A 17,192-nucleotide genomic window follows, 5' to 3' on the forward strand; every position below is an offset into this window, starting at 1 on the left:
GTGAGTATTGTATCAAGACCCATAAAGTTCCTTAGGAAGAAAGGAAAGAAAAACCCAATGTGTGAAGTTGTGAAAGTCTTTATGAAGCCACTGAAACACATCAACATAGAATACTGACAGAGATTGTAATCTTCTCAGAGCAGTGTACATATGCGATTCAGCTTCTGAATTTCGAGAAGAGAATTATCCAAACCTGGCTGTGTATTGGAATCACTTTTGTTCTTAAAAAACAACACATACAAGGGAATCCCCATAAGATTAACAGTGGATCTTTCAGCAGAAGCTCTGCAAGCTAAAAGGGAGTGGCAGGACATATCTAAAGTGATGAAAGGGAAAAACCTACAACAAAGATTACTCTACCCAACAAGGATCTCATTCAGATTCAACGGAGAAATTAAAACCTTTACAGAAAAGCAAAAGGTAAGAGAACTCAGCACCACCAAACGAGCTTTACAACAAATGTTAAAAGAACTTCTCTAGGCAGGAAACACAAGAAAAGGAAAAAACCTACAAAAAACAAGCCCCAAACAATTAAGAAAATGGTAATAGGAACATACATATAGATAATTACCTCAAAAGTAAATGGATTAAATGCTCCAACCAAAAGACACAGACTGGCTGAAAGGATACAAAACAAGACCCATATATATGTTGTCTACAAGAAACCTACTTCAGACCTAGGGACAAATACAGAATGAAAGTGAGGGGATGGAAATAGATATTCCACACAGATGGAAATCAAAAGAAAGCTGAGGTAGTAATTCTCATATCAGACAAAACAGACTTTAAAATAAAGACTATTACAAGAGACAAAGAGAACACTACATAGTCATCAAGGGATCAATCCAAGAAGAAGATATAACAATTGTAAATATTTATGCACCCAACATAGGAGCACCTCAATACATAAGGCAAATGCTAACAGCTATAAAAAGGGAAATTGACAGTAGCACACTACTAGCAGGGGACTTTAACACCCCACTTTCAACAATGGACAGATCATCCAAAATAAAAATAAATAAGGAAACACAAGCTTTAAATGACACATTAAACAAGATGGATTTAATTGATATTCATAGGACATTCCATCCAAAAACAGCAGATTACACTTTCTTCTCAAGTGCTCGTGGAACATTCTCCAGGATAGAACATATCTTGGGTCACAAATCAAGCCTTGGTAAATTTATGAAAATTGAAATCATACTAAGTATCTTTTACAACCACAATGCTATGAGACTATATATCAATTACAGTAAAAAAAAAGTGTAAAAAATACAAACACACGGAGGTTAAACAATACACTACTAAATAACCAAGAGATCACTGAAGAAATCAAAGAGGAAATCAAAAAATACCTAGAAACAAATGACAATGAAAAACAATGACCCAAAACCTTTGGGGGGCAGCAAAAGCAGTTCTAAGAGGAAAGTTTATAGCAATATAATCCTACCTCAAGAAACAAGAAAAATCTCAAGTAAACAACCTAACCTTACACCTAAAGCAATTAGAGAAATAAGAACAAACAAAACCCAAAGTTAGCAGAAGGAGAGAAATCATAATGATAAAATCAGAAATAAGTGAAAAAGAAATGAAGGAAATGATAACAAAGATCAATAAAACTAAAAGCTGGTTCTTTGAGAAGATAAACAAAATTGATAAACCATTAGCCAACTCATCAAGAAAAAAATGGAGAAGACTCAAATCAACAGAATTAGGAATGAAAAAGGAGAAGTAACAACTGACATTGCAGAAATACAAAGGATCATGAGAGATTACTACAGGCAACTCTATGTCAATAAAATGGACAACCTGGAAGAAATGGACAAACTCTTAGAAAAGCACAACCTTCCGAGACTGAACTAGGAAGAAATAGAAAATATAAACAGACCAATCACAAGCATTGAAATTGAAAGTGTGATTAAAAATCTTCCAACAAACAAAAGTCCAGGACCAGATGGCTTCACAGGCAAATTCTATCAAACATTTAGAGAACAGCTAACACCTATCCTTCTCAAACTCTTCCAAAATATAGCAGAGGGAGGAACACTCCTAAACTCATTCTACGAGGCCACCATCACCGTGACACCAAAACCAGAAAAAGATGTCACAAAAAAAGAAAATTACAGGCCAATATCCCTGATGAATTTAGACGCAAAAATCTTCAACAAAATACTAGCAAACAGAATCCAAGAGCACATTAAAAGGATCATACGCCATGATCAAGTGGGGTTTATCTCAGAAATGCAAGGATTCTTCAACATACACAAAACAATCAACGTGATACACCATATTAACAAATTGAAGGATAAAAACCATATGATCATCTCAATAGATGCAGAAAGAGCTTTCAACAGAATTCAATAGCGATTTATGATAAAAACTCTCCAGAAAGTGGGCATAGAGGGAACCTTCCTCAACATAATAAAAGCCATATATGACAAACTCACAGCCAACATTGTTCTCAGTGGTGAAAAACTGAAGCCATTTCCTCTAAGATCAGGAACAAGACAAAGTTGCCCACTCTCACCACTATTATACAACATCGTTTTGGAAGTTTTGGCCACCTCAATCAGAGAAGAAAAAGAAATAAAAGGAATCCAAATCGGAAAAGAAGAAGTAAAACTGTCACTGTTTGCAGATGACAGGATACTATACATAGAGAATCCTAAAGATGCTACCAGAAAACTACCAGAGCTAATCAATGTATTTGGTAAAGTAACAGGATACAAGATTAATGCACAGAAATCTCTTGCATTCCTATATACTAAAGATGAAAAATATGAAAGAGAAATTAAGGAAACACTCCCATTTACCACTGCAACAAAAAGAATAAAATACCTAGGAATAAACTTACCTAAGGAGACAAAAGACCCGTATGCAGAAAACTGTAAAACACTAATGAAAGAAATTAAAGATTTTACAAATAGATGGAGAGATATACTATTTTCTTGGATTGGAAGAATCCAAGAAACAGATTTTACAAACAGATGGAGAGATATAGTATTTTCTTGGAAAGAAATTAAAGATTTTACAAACAGATGGAGAGATATACTATTTTCTTGGATTGGAAGAATGAACATTGTGAAAATGACTAAACTACCCAAAGCAATCTACAGATTCAATGCAATCCCTATCAAACAACCAATGGCATTTTTCACAGAACTAGAACAATAAATTTTACAATTTGTATGGAAACACAAAAGACCCCGAATAGCCAAAGCAATCTTGAGAAAGGAAAACGGAGCTGGAGGAATCAGGCTACCTGACTTCAGACTATATTACAAAGCTACAGTAATCAAGACAGTATAGTACTGGCACAAAAACAGAAATATAGATCAATGGAACAGGATAGAAAGCCCAGAGATAAACCCACACACATATGGTCACCTTATCTTTGATAAAGGAGGCAAGAATATACAATAGAGAAAAGACAGCCTCTTCAATAAGTGGTGCTATTAAAACTGGACAGCTACTTGTAAAAGAATGAAATTAGAACACTCCCTAACACCATACACAAAAATAAACTCAAAATGGATTAAAACCTTAAATGTAAGGCCAGGCACTATAAAACTCTTAGAGGAAAACAGGCAGAACACTCTATGACATAAATCACAGCAAGATCCTTTTTGACCCACCTCCTACAGAAATGGAAATAAAACCAAAAATAAACATGTGGGACCAAATGACACTTAAAATCTTTTGAACAGCAAAGGAAACCATATACAAGACAAAAAGACAACCCTCAGAATGGGAGAAAATATTTGCAAATGAAGCAACTAACAAGGGATTAATCTCCAAAATATACAAGCAGCTCATGCAGCTCAATATCAAAAAAACAAACAACCCAATCCAATAATGGGTAGACACCTAAACAGACATTTCTCCAAAGAAGAGACACAGATTGCCAACAAACATATGAAAGGGTGCTCAACATCACTAATCATTAGAGAGATTCAAATCAAAACTACAATGAGGTATCACCTCACACCAATCAGAATGGCCATCGTCAAAAAATCTACAGACAATAAATGCTGGAGAGAGTGTGGAGAAAAGGGAAACCTCTTGCACTGTTGGTGGGAATGTAAATTGATACAGCCCCAATGGAGAACAGTTGGAGGTTCCTTAAAAAACTAAAAATAGAACTACCATACGACCCAGCAATCCCACCACTGGGCATATACCCTGAGAAAACCATAATTCAGAAAGAGTCATGTACCACAATGTTCATTGCAGCCCTATTTACAATAGCCAGGACATTGAAGCAACCTAAGTGTCCACTGATAGATGAATGGAGAAAGAAGATGTGGCACATATATACAATGAAATATTACTCAGCCATAAAAAGAAATGAAATTGAGTTATTTGTAGTGAGGTGGATGGACCTAGAGACTGTCATACAGAGTGATGTAAGAGAAAACAGAAAGAGAAAAGCAAATAACGTATGCTGAAACATATATATGGTATCTAAAAAAAATGGTTTGTTGAACCTAGGGGCAGGACAGAAATAAAGACGCAGATGTAGAGAATGGACTTGAGGACATGGGGAGGGGGAAGGGTAAGCTGGGAGGAATTGAGAGTGTAGCACTGACATATATACACTGCCAAATGTAAAGTAGATAGCTAGTGGGAAGCAGCTGCATAGCACAGGGAGATCAGCTTTGTGCTTTGTGACCACCTAGAGGGGTGGGATAGGGAGGGTAAGAGGGAGATGCAAGAGGGAAGAGATATGGGGATATATGTATATGTATAGCTGATTCACTTTGTTATACAGCAGAAACTAACAACATTTTAAAGCAATTATACTCCAATAAATATGTTACAACAAATAAAAAAAACCCAACACAGATACCAGATACAGTCATACCTTGGAGATATTATAGGTTCAATTCCAGACCACCATAATAAAGCAAATATCGCAGTAAAGCCAGTCACATGAACCTTTGGTTTCCCGGTACATATAAAAGTGATGTTTACAATATACTGTAGTCTGTTAAGTGAGCAATAGCATTATGTCTAAAGAAAACCAATGTTAATAACTTATGTAAAAATACTTTACTGCTAAAAAAAATGCTACCTATCATCTGAGCCTTCAGCGAGTCATAATCTTTTTGATGGGGGAGGGTCTATCCCTGATGCTGATGCTGCTGACTAGTCAGGGTGGTGGTTGCTGAAGGTCGGAGTGGTTGCGGCAACTTGTGAAAATGAAACAGCAGTGAAGTCTGACCCATTGATGACTCTTTTTGACAAACGAGTTCTCTGTAGCAGGCAATGCTGTTTGATAGTGTTTACCCACAGTAGAATGTATTTTGAAATTGCAGTCAATCCTTTCAAGCTGTGCTGTTACTTTATCAACTAATTTTTTTGTTGTCATTTCAGCAATCTTCACAGCATCTTCACTAGGAGTAGATTCCACCTCAAGAAACCACTGTATTTGCTCATCCATAAGAAGCAACTCTTCCTCATCTGTTAAAGGTTCATCATGAGATTACAGCAATTCATTCCTATCTTCAGACACCACTTCCAATTCTAATTATCTTGCTGTCACATCTGTAGTTACTTCTTCCACTGAAGTCTTGAACTCCTCAGTCATCCATGAGGGTTAGAATCAACTTCTGCCAAATTCCTGTGAATGTTGACATTTTGACCTCTTCCCATGAGTCATGAATATTCTTAATGGCATCTAGAATGGTGAATCCTTTCCAGGAGGTCTTCAATTGACTTAGCCCAGATCCTCAGAGGAATCACTATCTATAGCAACTATAGCCTTAAAAATTGTATTTCTTAAATAATAAGACTTGAAAGTCAAAATTACTCCTTGATCCATGGGCTGCAGAATGGATGTTGTATAAGCAGGCATGAAAAAAACATTAATATTGTACATCTCCATCAGGTGCATTGCCAATGAGGAGTAATATTTTGAAAAGAACCTTTTATCTAGGCAGTAGCTCACAACAATGGGCTTAAAATATTTAGTAAACCATGTTGTAAACAGATATGCTCTCATCCAGGTTTTGTTGTTTCATTTATAGAGCATAGGGCACAGTAGGTTTAGCATAATCTTTAAGGGCCCTAAGTTTTTTGGAATGGTAAATGAGCATTGGCTTCAACTTAAACACCAGCTGTATTAGCCCTGACAAGAAAGTCAGCTTGTCCTTTGAAATTTTGAAGCCAGGCATTGCCTTCTCCTCTGTAGCTATGAAAGTCCTACATGGCATCTTCTTCCAGTAGAAGCCTGCTTTGCTTAAATTGAAAATCTGATGTTGAGTACAGCCATCTTCATCAATTATCTTAGTTAGATCTTTTGGATAACTTGTTTCAGCTTCTACATCAGCATTTGACGCTTCACCTTGCACTTTGATGTTATAGAGACTTTCCTTAAACCTCTTCAACCAACCTCTGCTAGCTTCAAATTTTTCTTCTGCAGCTTCCTCACCTCTCTTAACCTTCATAGAACTGAAGGGAGGGGCTTCCCTGGTGGTGCAGTGGTTGAGAGTCCGCCTGCCGATGCAGGGGACACAGGTTCGTGCCCCGGTCCGGGAAGATCACACATGCCGCGGAGCGGCTGGGCCCGTGAGCCATGGCCGCTGAGTCTGCGCGTCCGGAGCCTGTGCTCCGCAACGGGAGAGGCCACAACAGTGAGAGGCCCGCGTACCGCAAAAAAAAAAAAAAAAAAAGAACTGAAGGGAGTTAGGGCCTTGCTCTGGATTAGGATTTCATTTAAGGGAATGTGTGGCTGGTTTGATTTTCTATCCAGACCACTACAACTCTCTTTTATCAGCAATAAACCTATTTCTCTTTCTGATGATTCATGTATTCACTGGAGTAGTACTTTTAATTTCCTTCAAGAACTTTTACTTTGCATTCACAATTTTACTAAGTGTTTGGTTCAAGATGCCCAGCTTTCTGACTATCTCATCTTTCAACATGCCTATCTCACTAAGTTTGATCATTTCTAGCTTTTGCTTTAAATTGAGAGATGGGCAACTCTTCTTTTCACTTGAACATTTAGAGGCCACTGTAGGGTTACTAATTGGCCTAAATTCAATACTTTTGTGTCTCAGGGAAAATAGGGAGGCCCAAGGAGAGAGAGAGAGATGAGGAAAAGGCCAATCAGTGATGTGGACCAGAACGCACAACACTTATCAAGTAAGTTCAGAGTCTTATATGGGTGCAGTTTGAGGCACCTCAAAACAATGACAATAGTAACATCAAAAATCATTCATCACAGATCACCAAAACAAATATAATAATAGTGAAAAAGTTTGAAATATTGTGAGAATTACCACAATGTGACACAGAGACACAGAGTGAGCAAATGGTGTTGGAAAAATGGCGCCAATAGACTTGCTCAAAGCAGGGTTGCCACAAACCTTCAATTTGTAAAAAAAGCGTAATGCCTGTGAATGGCAAATAAAATGAAGTACAATGAAACGAAGTATGCCTGTATCTCCCTTTACTGATATGACAAGCATCCCTAAGGATGGGCCTCAGAACATACTTTTTAAAACCTCCTCACATTATTCTGAAACAATTGATCGCTAGGTACTATTTTTGCACCCTTGGCCAGAAAGTATACAATGTAGGCAATCAATAAACATTTGTTGAATGATGGAGACAGTAGATTTTGAAAGTGGTCCCTATTGTGCCAGTGCCGACATTTGATTTTTGTTGATTTTATCTTTGTTAATATAGCACTAACTTATTTATTTTGTAGTATAGAAAGGATGACTAATAAACAGATGTAGGATTTACATCTTAGGAAGATATTTTCTTGTACTCCAAATACTCATTGTACAAAATTCAAGTAAATTATTAGGAGGGTGTTACTTTGGGAGAAACTCCTATAATATCAGCTTCCTTTTGTTTGATACTATTACGGGACCAAATGGGATTGCTCTATTTGGGAGTCCAGTGTTAGAAGATGGTTGATGTATTCTCACTTGGAGCATTTCTGGAATCTGTGATTTCACAGTCATATCTCATATTTGATGATATAAATAAATATCTCTTCTTTTTTCTTCTATTTCTTCTCCTTTTTTCTCCCCCACTCAAATCCTAGATCTTAATTCATCCAAGATAAAAACAGTGAGGTGTTTGAAATTTCTTCAACCTTCCTTTCCCTAAATATTGACCAATAGAGTTTAAGAACAATATAAAAACATCTCTTCTTGGGGCCTCTACAGTAGTACTTTTTAGCACATTAGCAAATGTGAATGTGATGAAAACTGTGAGGTACACGTTTGGTGGTCTTGTTCAGCTTTCTCTATGCAGCTGTGATTATGATAAGCAACAATATTCATTAAATCTTGTTGTGATAAACTGCACTTTGCAAGTCTTCCCAACCTGTATATGTCTGACCCCTTTGCTTTTCTCCTTTCATAATAATCTTCTGCTAACAGTTGTATATGAACCCATACTCTAGGCAGATATACTTACGAGTTCCCTATTGAAAGCTTGCTGCCATCTGAAGACAGATCTCAAAATTTATCCTATTCACACTAGGACCAGAAGAAGCCTCTCCACTTTGCACTTACTTGCCTCTGCTTAAATAGGCCAAAGCCTAACACTTTCAATGGTTACTAGATATTTTGTCAATTATCCTGAAAAGGCACAATCTTTAAAACAGCTTTAGTATAATCAGTAAGGCAGCTCTCAGCATGAAAGATGACAATCCCATCCACTATCCCCTCAGCGCTTTCCCTTAGAGACAGTTGCCATATCCAAGTGTCCTTCACTATAGCAAAGTGAATGGACATGACCTTCAGAGAATGTCAGAGTTAGTAAGGAACATTAAGATTTCAACCTAATATATTCCTGAATATGCAAAAAAGCACTTGAAATCCAATGAAATAAATTCAGTTGCCTTGATCCTATAGGACAGAAGCTTAGAACTCATTTCCCATTACTCACTGATTGAGACCTAAATACTAAATATATTCAAAAGATATAATACAATTTATATTGAGTATGCTAATATAATACATAAATTCATGAATATGCAAGATACCTACACATAATTATTGACTATACTGTAGCTTTCCTATTGTCTAATGCTGTTTTCAACAATCATTTTACATCTTTGTTTTCAGTTATCCTATTATTATACATGGTTCTGTCCCCACGATGAACAGATACTGTTCATTTCTTTCTCTTTGTTCATAACAGATATATTACAGATGTGCTCTGAGTGATCTTTCTGAAGGGTAAAATCATGACCCAGTGCACTATTAATGCTTATCATTTAGAGCATGGCCAGGCAGTCCTCCTGGGCTTGGCACTAGGTAACCTGTGGAGCCTGTCCTTAAGCTTTCAGCTAGCAGGATTCTCAAGATCATTCTCTACCAAGCCAGAGGTCTCTGTTCATGGGGTTAATGTGGCATTATACTGTGGTGCGAGAAAAAAAAATCAAATTACATTCATATTTATTTTATAATATCATCCAAAATTTTTTCCAAATTTTGTATTATTTTTCCACAAATTTTAAAGCATTTATCACTTATTAGTGTAGTATATATGAAAAATAAATAAATTATATGTTTTGGAAACGTGCTAATTTAAAATAAAACTGGTAAGGTATAAGAATAAATAAGTTAAGAGACTGCTAAATACTTTTTGGATGCAAAGTTTCACTCTCCTAGGTTTTGAAAAACAACATAAATCCTATAGGTTAATATATGTTAATAATTCTGTAATTTTTCATTTAAAATATATATTAAATGTTGACAAGATTATAAGTTTGCTATATACATGGGTAAAATTAAATGAATATAATCATTGAGTTCTTTAAGCTTCCAAACAAGAGAAAAGCATGTAACCATAATGCATGCTTGTCCTTGTAGTTCCCCTTGTCTGGCACAATTTTTCCCCAGTTTCCATTTACTAACTTCTGTTTGCCCTTTAGTAACAATTTGAAAGCCATACTCCCTGGGATGCCTTCTCTACTTCACTGGGAACTGGGTTAAGTATACTTTCTTAAGTGCTCAGGCACTTGTCCTTTGATACAAAACAGCAACTCTAGCTGAGCCACCGGCCTGGAAATAATATTGTAGCACAATGTGCTTGAGTCCAGATTTGCAAAAAAATCAACGATATAGTAGGGTACCTTAGTATCTACTACATTGGAAACCAAATGTCTGATCATGTTCAAACTGCAGAAAAAAAAAAAAAGGAAAGATGACCAGAGTCTGAAATAATGGTTCTCAAACATTGTCATGGATTAGAACACCCTGGAGGGCTTGTTAAAACACATTGCTGGACCTCATCCCCAAAGTTTCTGATTTAATAGGTCTAGGATGGGACTGAAATTTTGCATTCTTATAAATTCCCAGATGAGGTTCCAACCACAGTCCAGAAGCTGAGCTTTGAGAACCACTAGTCTTAGGAGCTAGTGATAGGTATTTAAAAGTTTCTCCTCTTGACCCTGACTATATGCAATCTAAAGCAGTCATTATTGACAATTGTGACTTTTTTTCTAATAGCCTTAGGATGCTTGTGATCTGAATTGTGGAATTTTCTTAAGTAGGTCTATTCATCATCAAACCACAATATTACACAACTGGGTGGTATAGCAATAAGCCAACATCCTGAATCAGCAAACCTACAGTTAGGAGACAATTTTGAATACATTCATTAATATATTTTATTTTTAAATTTCAGTAAGGTTTCCTTGATATATACTGACTTAATCTACTATACAACATGTAATTAAAACAATTCACACTCTGACTGGAAAGTAATCTCATCTAATGTCTTTCCCAAGCTCCACATGGAGAAGGAAGGTTGTTGAATTGACTGCTGAGAAAAATAGGGTTCTTTGACTCAGTTAAGTCCTGGTTATGGGGTCGGTTGTAGTCCTCCTGTTACAGTGCCTGTAACTTACTGAAGTTCAAAGTATGTCTGTATATACAGCATGATATTATAAATGTGTTTCTTAGGTCAAAGTATAACTGGACTGCTGCTAGGATTTAATCAAGACGGTAGGAAAATGATCAAATCACTATGTTGTACGCCTGAAACTAATATAATATTGCAAGTCAACTATACTTCAATAAAAGGAAAAATGACTAGAGTCCAGGAATGGTCTGTTAATGTCCTAATCAAGGCTGCACTATCGGGGTGCCTGGATAGAGCAGGAGGAAATAAGAGGCTCCCAATATTTTAATCAGGCAACCCATACTAGAGGCAGTCAGTGTAAGTAGTTCTGTTAAACTCTCACAACTCAATCAACAATAGGTATTTTACAAATGCTAATTATTGATATAATTAAAAGCATGCTAAATTTGGGGGAGAGGATGAGGAAGAAGCAGAGCTATTAAATCTTCATCTTATGACACTTATAAATTTAAAAATTGCTTTTTCTTTTCTTTTTATTGTATCTATATGAGATGATAGATGTTAACTAAATCTATTGTGGTAATCATTTCACAATATATGTAAATCAAGCCATCGTGCTGAACCCCTTTAAAAAATGGACATTATTAATTAGCATACTGAATATCAAAGGATTTTGTTCATAAAAATGGTAGCTTGTTGACTAGCATGATTAATGTTAGAAATGGGCTCTCATTGGTGACATTAAAGTTATTCCAGACATGTGGATTAGCTAAAGGTATTCCATAAATAGTCTCCATTCTTATATCAAAAGGCAAAAAACCTAACAGGCCTTGAACCTTTTACCCTTAGAGATGATGTTTTAGATAAATCCCTAAAAGATCCTATGTCTAGCCAAGAACTCTGGAGGATTCTGTTAGCTTCGTACCTGCCTTTGTAACTTACATTTGTCTCACAGGAACCTTGCAAGCAAGATGGTGATAAGAATTTAATAGTAAAGGGAGCTAATCCTTCCTTGAGTCCTCAGAAGGAGTTGTAACAGCTGTGTGCATGTGTAGGTTGTATGCACATGTGTGTATGGGGAAGGATCTTAAGAGTCCTTTTTTTGATGCATATGACAGAAGAGGGCAAAATTGGGGTCTGGCATGTCTCTTCAATTTTCTAGGCCACTCAGAATCACTGATGAGTAGTACCAAAACCTCACCAAGAAATCCTTAAATACTTTTTTCAGATGGGAATTGACCACAGACTTAGATCCTCTGAAATAGTTACCTATGAGAGACAAGGTTCATCAGAACACAGGATGTGGGGGAGGAGGCAGAACAGCAGATATTTCTGAAAGCTGAGGGGTAGCATGACTGCAGCTGTAAGCTCCTATTTTTAGTGATATTGGATTTGGTCATTTAGTCCAGACCTCCTAAAGAGAATAACTGGAATAATTAAACAATTTGTTTTTAAACTTTGCTTGAAAGCATCAGAGAGCTAACAAGATAGTGAAGAATTACCAGGCTAGGATCTGGGGCAAGACAGTCTTGGGGAAGTGAGCTTGGGTTTGGGCACAGCTTTTCTGTTGTGGGTTTTTATTGATACAGGTTGAAGCAGTGGAATGGCTGGGAGGTAGAGCAGCACTTTTGAGCACCTTGCAGAGCTAAGAGGAAAAGGAATGGAATCCAGAGCTGCCAAGTAGATTCTTGGTGAGTCTGCCTTACCTTGGGTTTAGATCCAAAGTGGCTACATCTAAGGAATAAGGATGAACCAGTAATAGTGTCCCACAAGAGCTACAGTTCAGTTTTGAATAATCTGAATCCCTGCAACTGAATTTCAGCAACCCTAGATTGTTAATGTACTCAGATATTATAATTCTCTATACCAGGATAACAGTAACATAGGCATCCAATTTTTACAAAGGACATTGCAGTACAATATGTGGCCACAATAAAAAGGAAAATAACCAGGCTCACAATGGAACAAGACTACATAATTAAAAACCAGCAGAAACATTAGAAAATAAAAAGGTACATGCAGTAGGTACCAATATTGGAGTTTTTAGGAAGATTTTAAATAACTATGCTTACCATTTTTGAAGAAATAATAAAAAGGACAGATTTTCAGCAAAGGACTAGGAACTGAAAAAAAAAAGGAAATTCTGAAACTGAAGAATAATTGAAATTAAGAACTCAGAGAATGGACTTAACAGTATGTTAAACACAGACCATTAGAGAATAAACAACCAAAGAGATAAGTTAGAAGAAGCTATTCAGAAACTAAGTCATAGAGGACAAAGAATTAAAAATACAGGAGTAAAAGTATGAGACATAGAGGGTACAATGAAAAGGATAGACATATATGTGATTACAGTCCCAGAAAAAGAGGAGAGAGGAAATAGTATGAACAATATGTGAAGTGATAACGACTGAGAACTTTCCAAAAGTGATGAAAGACATCATGGCACAAATTCAAGAAGTGCTGAAGCTCAAGCATCATCAGTAGAAACAAAGTCATATCTGAGCAAAGTAAAGTAAAACGGCAGAAAACCAACAGTAAAAAGAACAATATTGTAAAGAATAAAAAAACTTTTTCAAAGAAGAAACAAATATAACAGATGGATTCTAAACAAAATCAATGGAAGCTAAAAGACAATGAAATGATAGCCTTAAAGTTTTTAGAATAAAATCATTGCTATCCAAATGCTCAAATACCAAATAGTCAGCAAAAATATCCTCCAAGAATGAAGGTAGACTAAAAACTTTTCAGACAAATGCAAATTTAGAGGGTTTTTTTAGCAGCAAATTCATATTAGGGGGAATAGTAGATGGTGTTCTTCAGGAAGAAGGAGAACAATCCCAGACAGAAATTCAGAGTTACAGGAAGCAATGGAAATGAGATATGTGAGTAATATTAAATATTGATTGCAAAAACAACAATAATAATTACTTATGAAATTTATGGATACAGATACAGATATGTATTTTTACTACAGCATATAAAACTCAAGTGGGTGAAATAGACTTAAGCCATGGTCCAGGAAAATTCACAGTGAAAATTTTATAAATATTTTTAAGGAATGATAAAGAAAATACAATACTGTATATAAAAACTTGTGGGGTGCTATTAAATCTTGATTAGGAGAGAGGATTTAGAGTTTTAAATGGGTAAGTGAAGATAGGTTGAAAATAAACAAGTTAAATTAACTATCTGAGGATGTTATAAATAGAATGGAAGCAGAAGGAAGGAAATAATAAAGGTAAAAAATAAGTGAAACAGAGAAATAATACAATAGAGAGGGTCAATAAGTCCCACATTTCATTCTTTACAAAGATTGGTAAAATTCATAATCCTCTGGAAGTATGGATCAGGAAATATGTGTGAGAAATCGAAGAGTGAATACCTTTTCAGATCCTATAAATGTTAAAAAGATTATGATAGGATATTATGAATAACTTTACGCCAATAAATTAGCACAAATTCCTATAGAAATGTAACTTAACAAAGAGACTCAACAAGAAATAGGAAATGTGAAATGTCTTATAGCTCTTAAATAAATTGAATCTCCAGACCTATATGACTTTACAAATTAAAGAAATAAAACCAGTTTTATACAAACTGTTCCAGGGAGTAGGGAAAAAAGCAATAACTCTTTGCAACTAATATTATGAGTCTAGCATGTTCTTGATTCTGAAACCTGGTAATGACTTTGTAAGAAGGAAAAACTCCAGGCCAATCTCTGTCATAAATAAAGATGAAAACAAATGCTAAAGAAAATGTTAAATCAAATCCAATAATACATAAAAAGTATAATACATTACATCCATGTAGAGTTTACCCTAGTAATGCAAATTTGTTTAAAATTAGAAAGTTCTTCAGTGTAATTCACCACATTAGCAGAGTAAAGGAGAAAAATAGGATTATTGGTGATCATTGTGCAGCCCAGTAGATTCAGAAAAAAAATTTGATACATTCAACCTTCTTTGTAAAAACTATTGGCAACCTAGGAATAGAAGGAAACAAAATAATAAAGGGGACCTACAAAACCTACATACTTAATGAGGAAATATTAGACACTTCTTCCCTGGATTCAAGAATAATGTAGGTATATCCACCATTACCACTTCAATTCAATATCTATTGAAAGCCCTAGAGAGTACAAAATAGCAAGGAAAAGAAATACAATATATGAATATTGGAAAGAAAAAATAAACCCTTGTTATCCGCAGACAATATGATTGTAAGCTGAAAAACAATACAGATAATTATTAGAATTAAAAGTGAAGTTAGTAAGATTGTTGGGTAAAATGTCAATATACAAAATCAGTTCTATCTATATAATGGTGAAAAAACAGGAAAAGGATTTTTATAAAAAGTACTATATCTAGTATAACAAAATACTTCTAAGTCCTCTATGCACAGAACAATAAACAATTATTGAAAAAACATTCTAAAAATACTTGAATATGATAATGGATCGAAAGATATTAAGATGCAATTTCAAGTAAAGTCCCGGTTGGTTTTTGCATGGAATTGACAAGATAATTTTAATCTGTACATTTGTTGAATAAATGTAGGACTAAAAATGTTATCATAAAGTATTTAAAAATATTCCCAGTAATAATACATAAAACAGTCCATATTTTATGTAAAAATATAAAAGTAAATTGTAACATACGTTTGCAACTTCATACGATCCATTTAATATCTGTTCCATGTAATGATTTAGATCTCTGAATCTTTTGTGATCTGAATTTGTAAAAGGTAAGTGCCACCAATGAGGAAACCTGTTTTAAAAGAAAAAAGTATATCTTCATTAGTTTGAAAATTGGCATCTGTATCTTAGAATTGTTCATAAAGTTAAGGCTGCATCAGTTGGAAGGGCCACTGAAAACGTTTTTTTAAAAAACCATAGAACGCATGATTAATTCTGAGAGTTTTATTAACATGGCTGTGGTCACTTGTGCTATTTTAACTATCATTGATATTAATACTAATTTAATTTAACATACTAAATTAATATACATTTTCCTTCTTACTGTATTTATGGCAGACCACACAATTTGTCCTTTAAATACATGTGGGGGGTTAATAAATACTTTCTGAAGTTTAATGATCCATAATTTTTCAAAAAGGTCATATGGTATTGTTTCCTCTGGGTTCACGAGGGACATTGCTACACTAACTAGATTAAACATTTTACAAAGCATATGCTTCCATCTGGTCTTTTGGAACAAAGTATCACTTTCCCCAGGGGTCTAGCTTGCAGAATTTCCTCTTCACTATCTGATGATTCATCTTGATGGGCTAGACGTTGATTACGACCAATTATTGGTGGCATGACCTATTAATGGGAAGCATTTGGCAACACGTTTTGCTGGTTAAATGTATCTTTTTAGGAACTATCTAGCGGCTTCCTCTGACTGCAGTCTTGCTGTTGCTTCCTTCCTCTTCTGCTTCCTCTGGGCAAAGGAGCATGGGGGATGGTGAAGGGTTGTTAGCAAACACACAGAAGTATGTGAAAACTGCAGGACATCCCATCCATTGCTTACTGTTGGAAGTGTCAGGGAAGTCCAAAATAATATTTCTGTGCATTTAAATAATTGACATTTTACTTTTTTACTCTTGCTTTACTCTTACTAAGGCTTAAAGTGTTAAAAATTTTCATACAGATTTAATTATCATAAAAATTATTACCATATATAATTAATCAAAACATAGAAATACATTTGATAAACAGTGGTTTTGCTGGTTTTAAATATTAACTTGTATAACTGTGGATTAATTTTCTTTATTGTTAGAATAAAATGGAGTTCAACATCAGTTCTATTCCTTTTTTATAGATGTATGTACTAAAAAAGTATTGTGTGTAAATAAGTACATAAGAATTAAGGAATTCAGCTCTAGTAATGTCATTCAGTTGTTTAAAATGCTTTTGAGTTATATGTCAAATATAACATAGTAATCAGTTCTTGAAAATGATTTTTTAGGATATTTTATCTGACGGTGCTATCATGTCCTCCCTCAATTTTGTTCACACCAAAGTTTAAGAAACACACAACCTGCAAACAGATTTGATACCTGGTTATTAGAGTAATTCATTTTCTCAGTACCAACACCAGTAGTTTGATTTGCCCTTTATTTAATCCTCAGAGATTTTTTACTCCCTGGGACAGTGTACCAAAATAAAATTCTGGATGGCTGGGAGAAGAGCAATGGTGAAATTAGGAGAGGAAAAGGAAATCAACCTTTCTCAAGCAGGTGACTTTTAAAGAAGACCATTAATTTCAAGGAAGATTCCTATGCCTCTGTATTCTCAGAAGTTGGAAGAGGTACAGTCTGATTTGAAGACCACTGTTACATGCTATGACTAATTT

The 17,192-nt window shown here is 35.2% G+C and overlaps 1 protein-coding gene across 2 annotated transcripts in view; it reads right to left on the reverse strand.

Annotated features, from left to right (window-relative positions):
• PIK3C2G (phosphatidylinositol-4-phosphate 3-kinase catalytic subunit type 2 gamma) overlaps nucleotides 1-17,192 on the reverse strand; it is a 328,570-nt gene that overhangs the window by 75,692 nt on the left and 235,686 nt on the right. For both annotated transcript variants that reach the window (XM_060305870.2, XM_030841385.3), the window contains one exon: nucleotides 15,494-15,602. In XM_060305870.2, the coding sequence (XP_060161853.1) occupies nucleotides 15,494-15,602 (109 nt within the window). The remainder of the gene's footprint in view (nucleotides 1-15,493; nucleotides 15,603-17,192) is intronic.

This window comes from Globicephala melas, chromosome 10 (genome assembly GCF_963455315.2).
Source record: "Globicephala melas chromosome 10, mGloMel1.2, whole genome shotgun sequence".
Taxonomy (NCBI): domain Eukaryota; kingdom Metazoa; phylum Chordata; class Mammalia; order Artiodactyla; family Delphinidae; genus Globicephala; species Globicephala melas.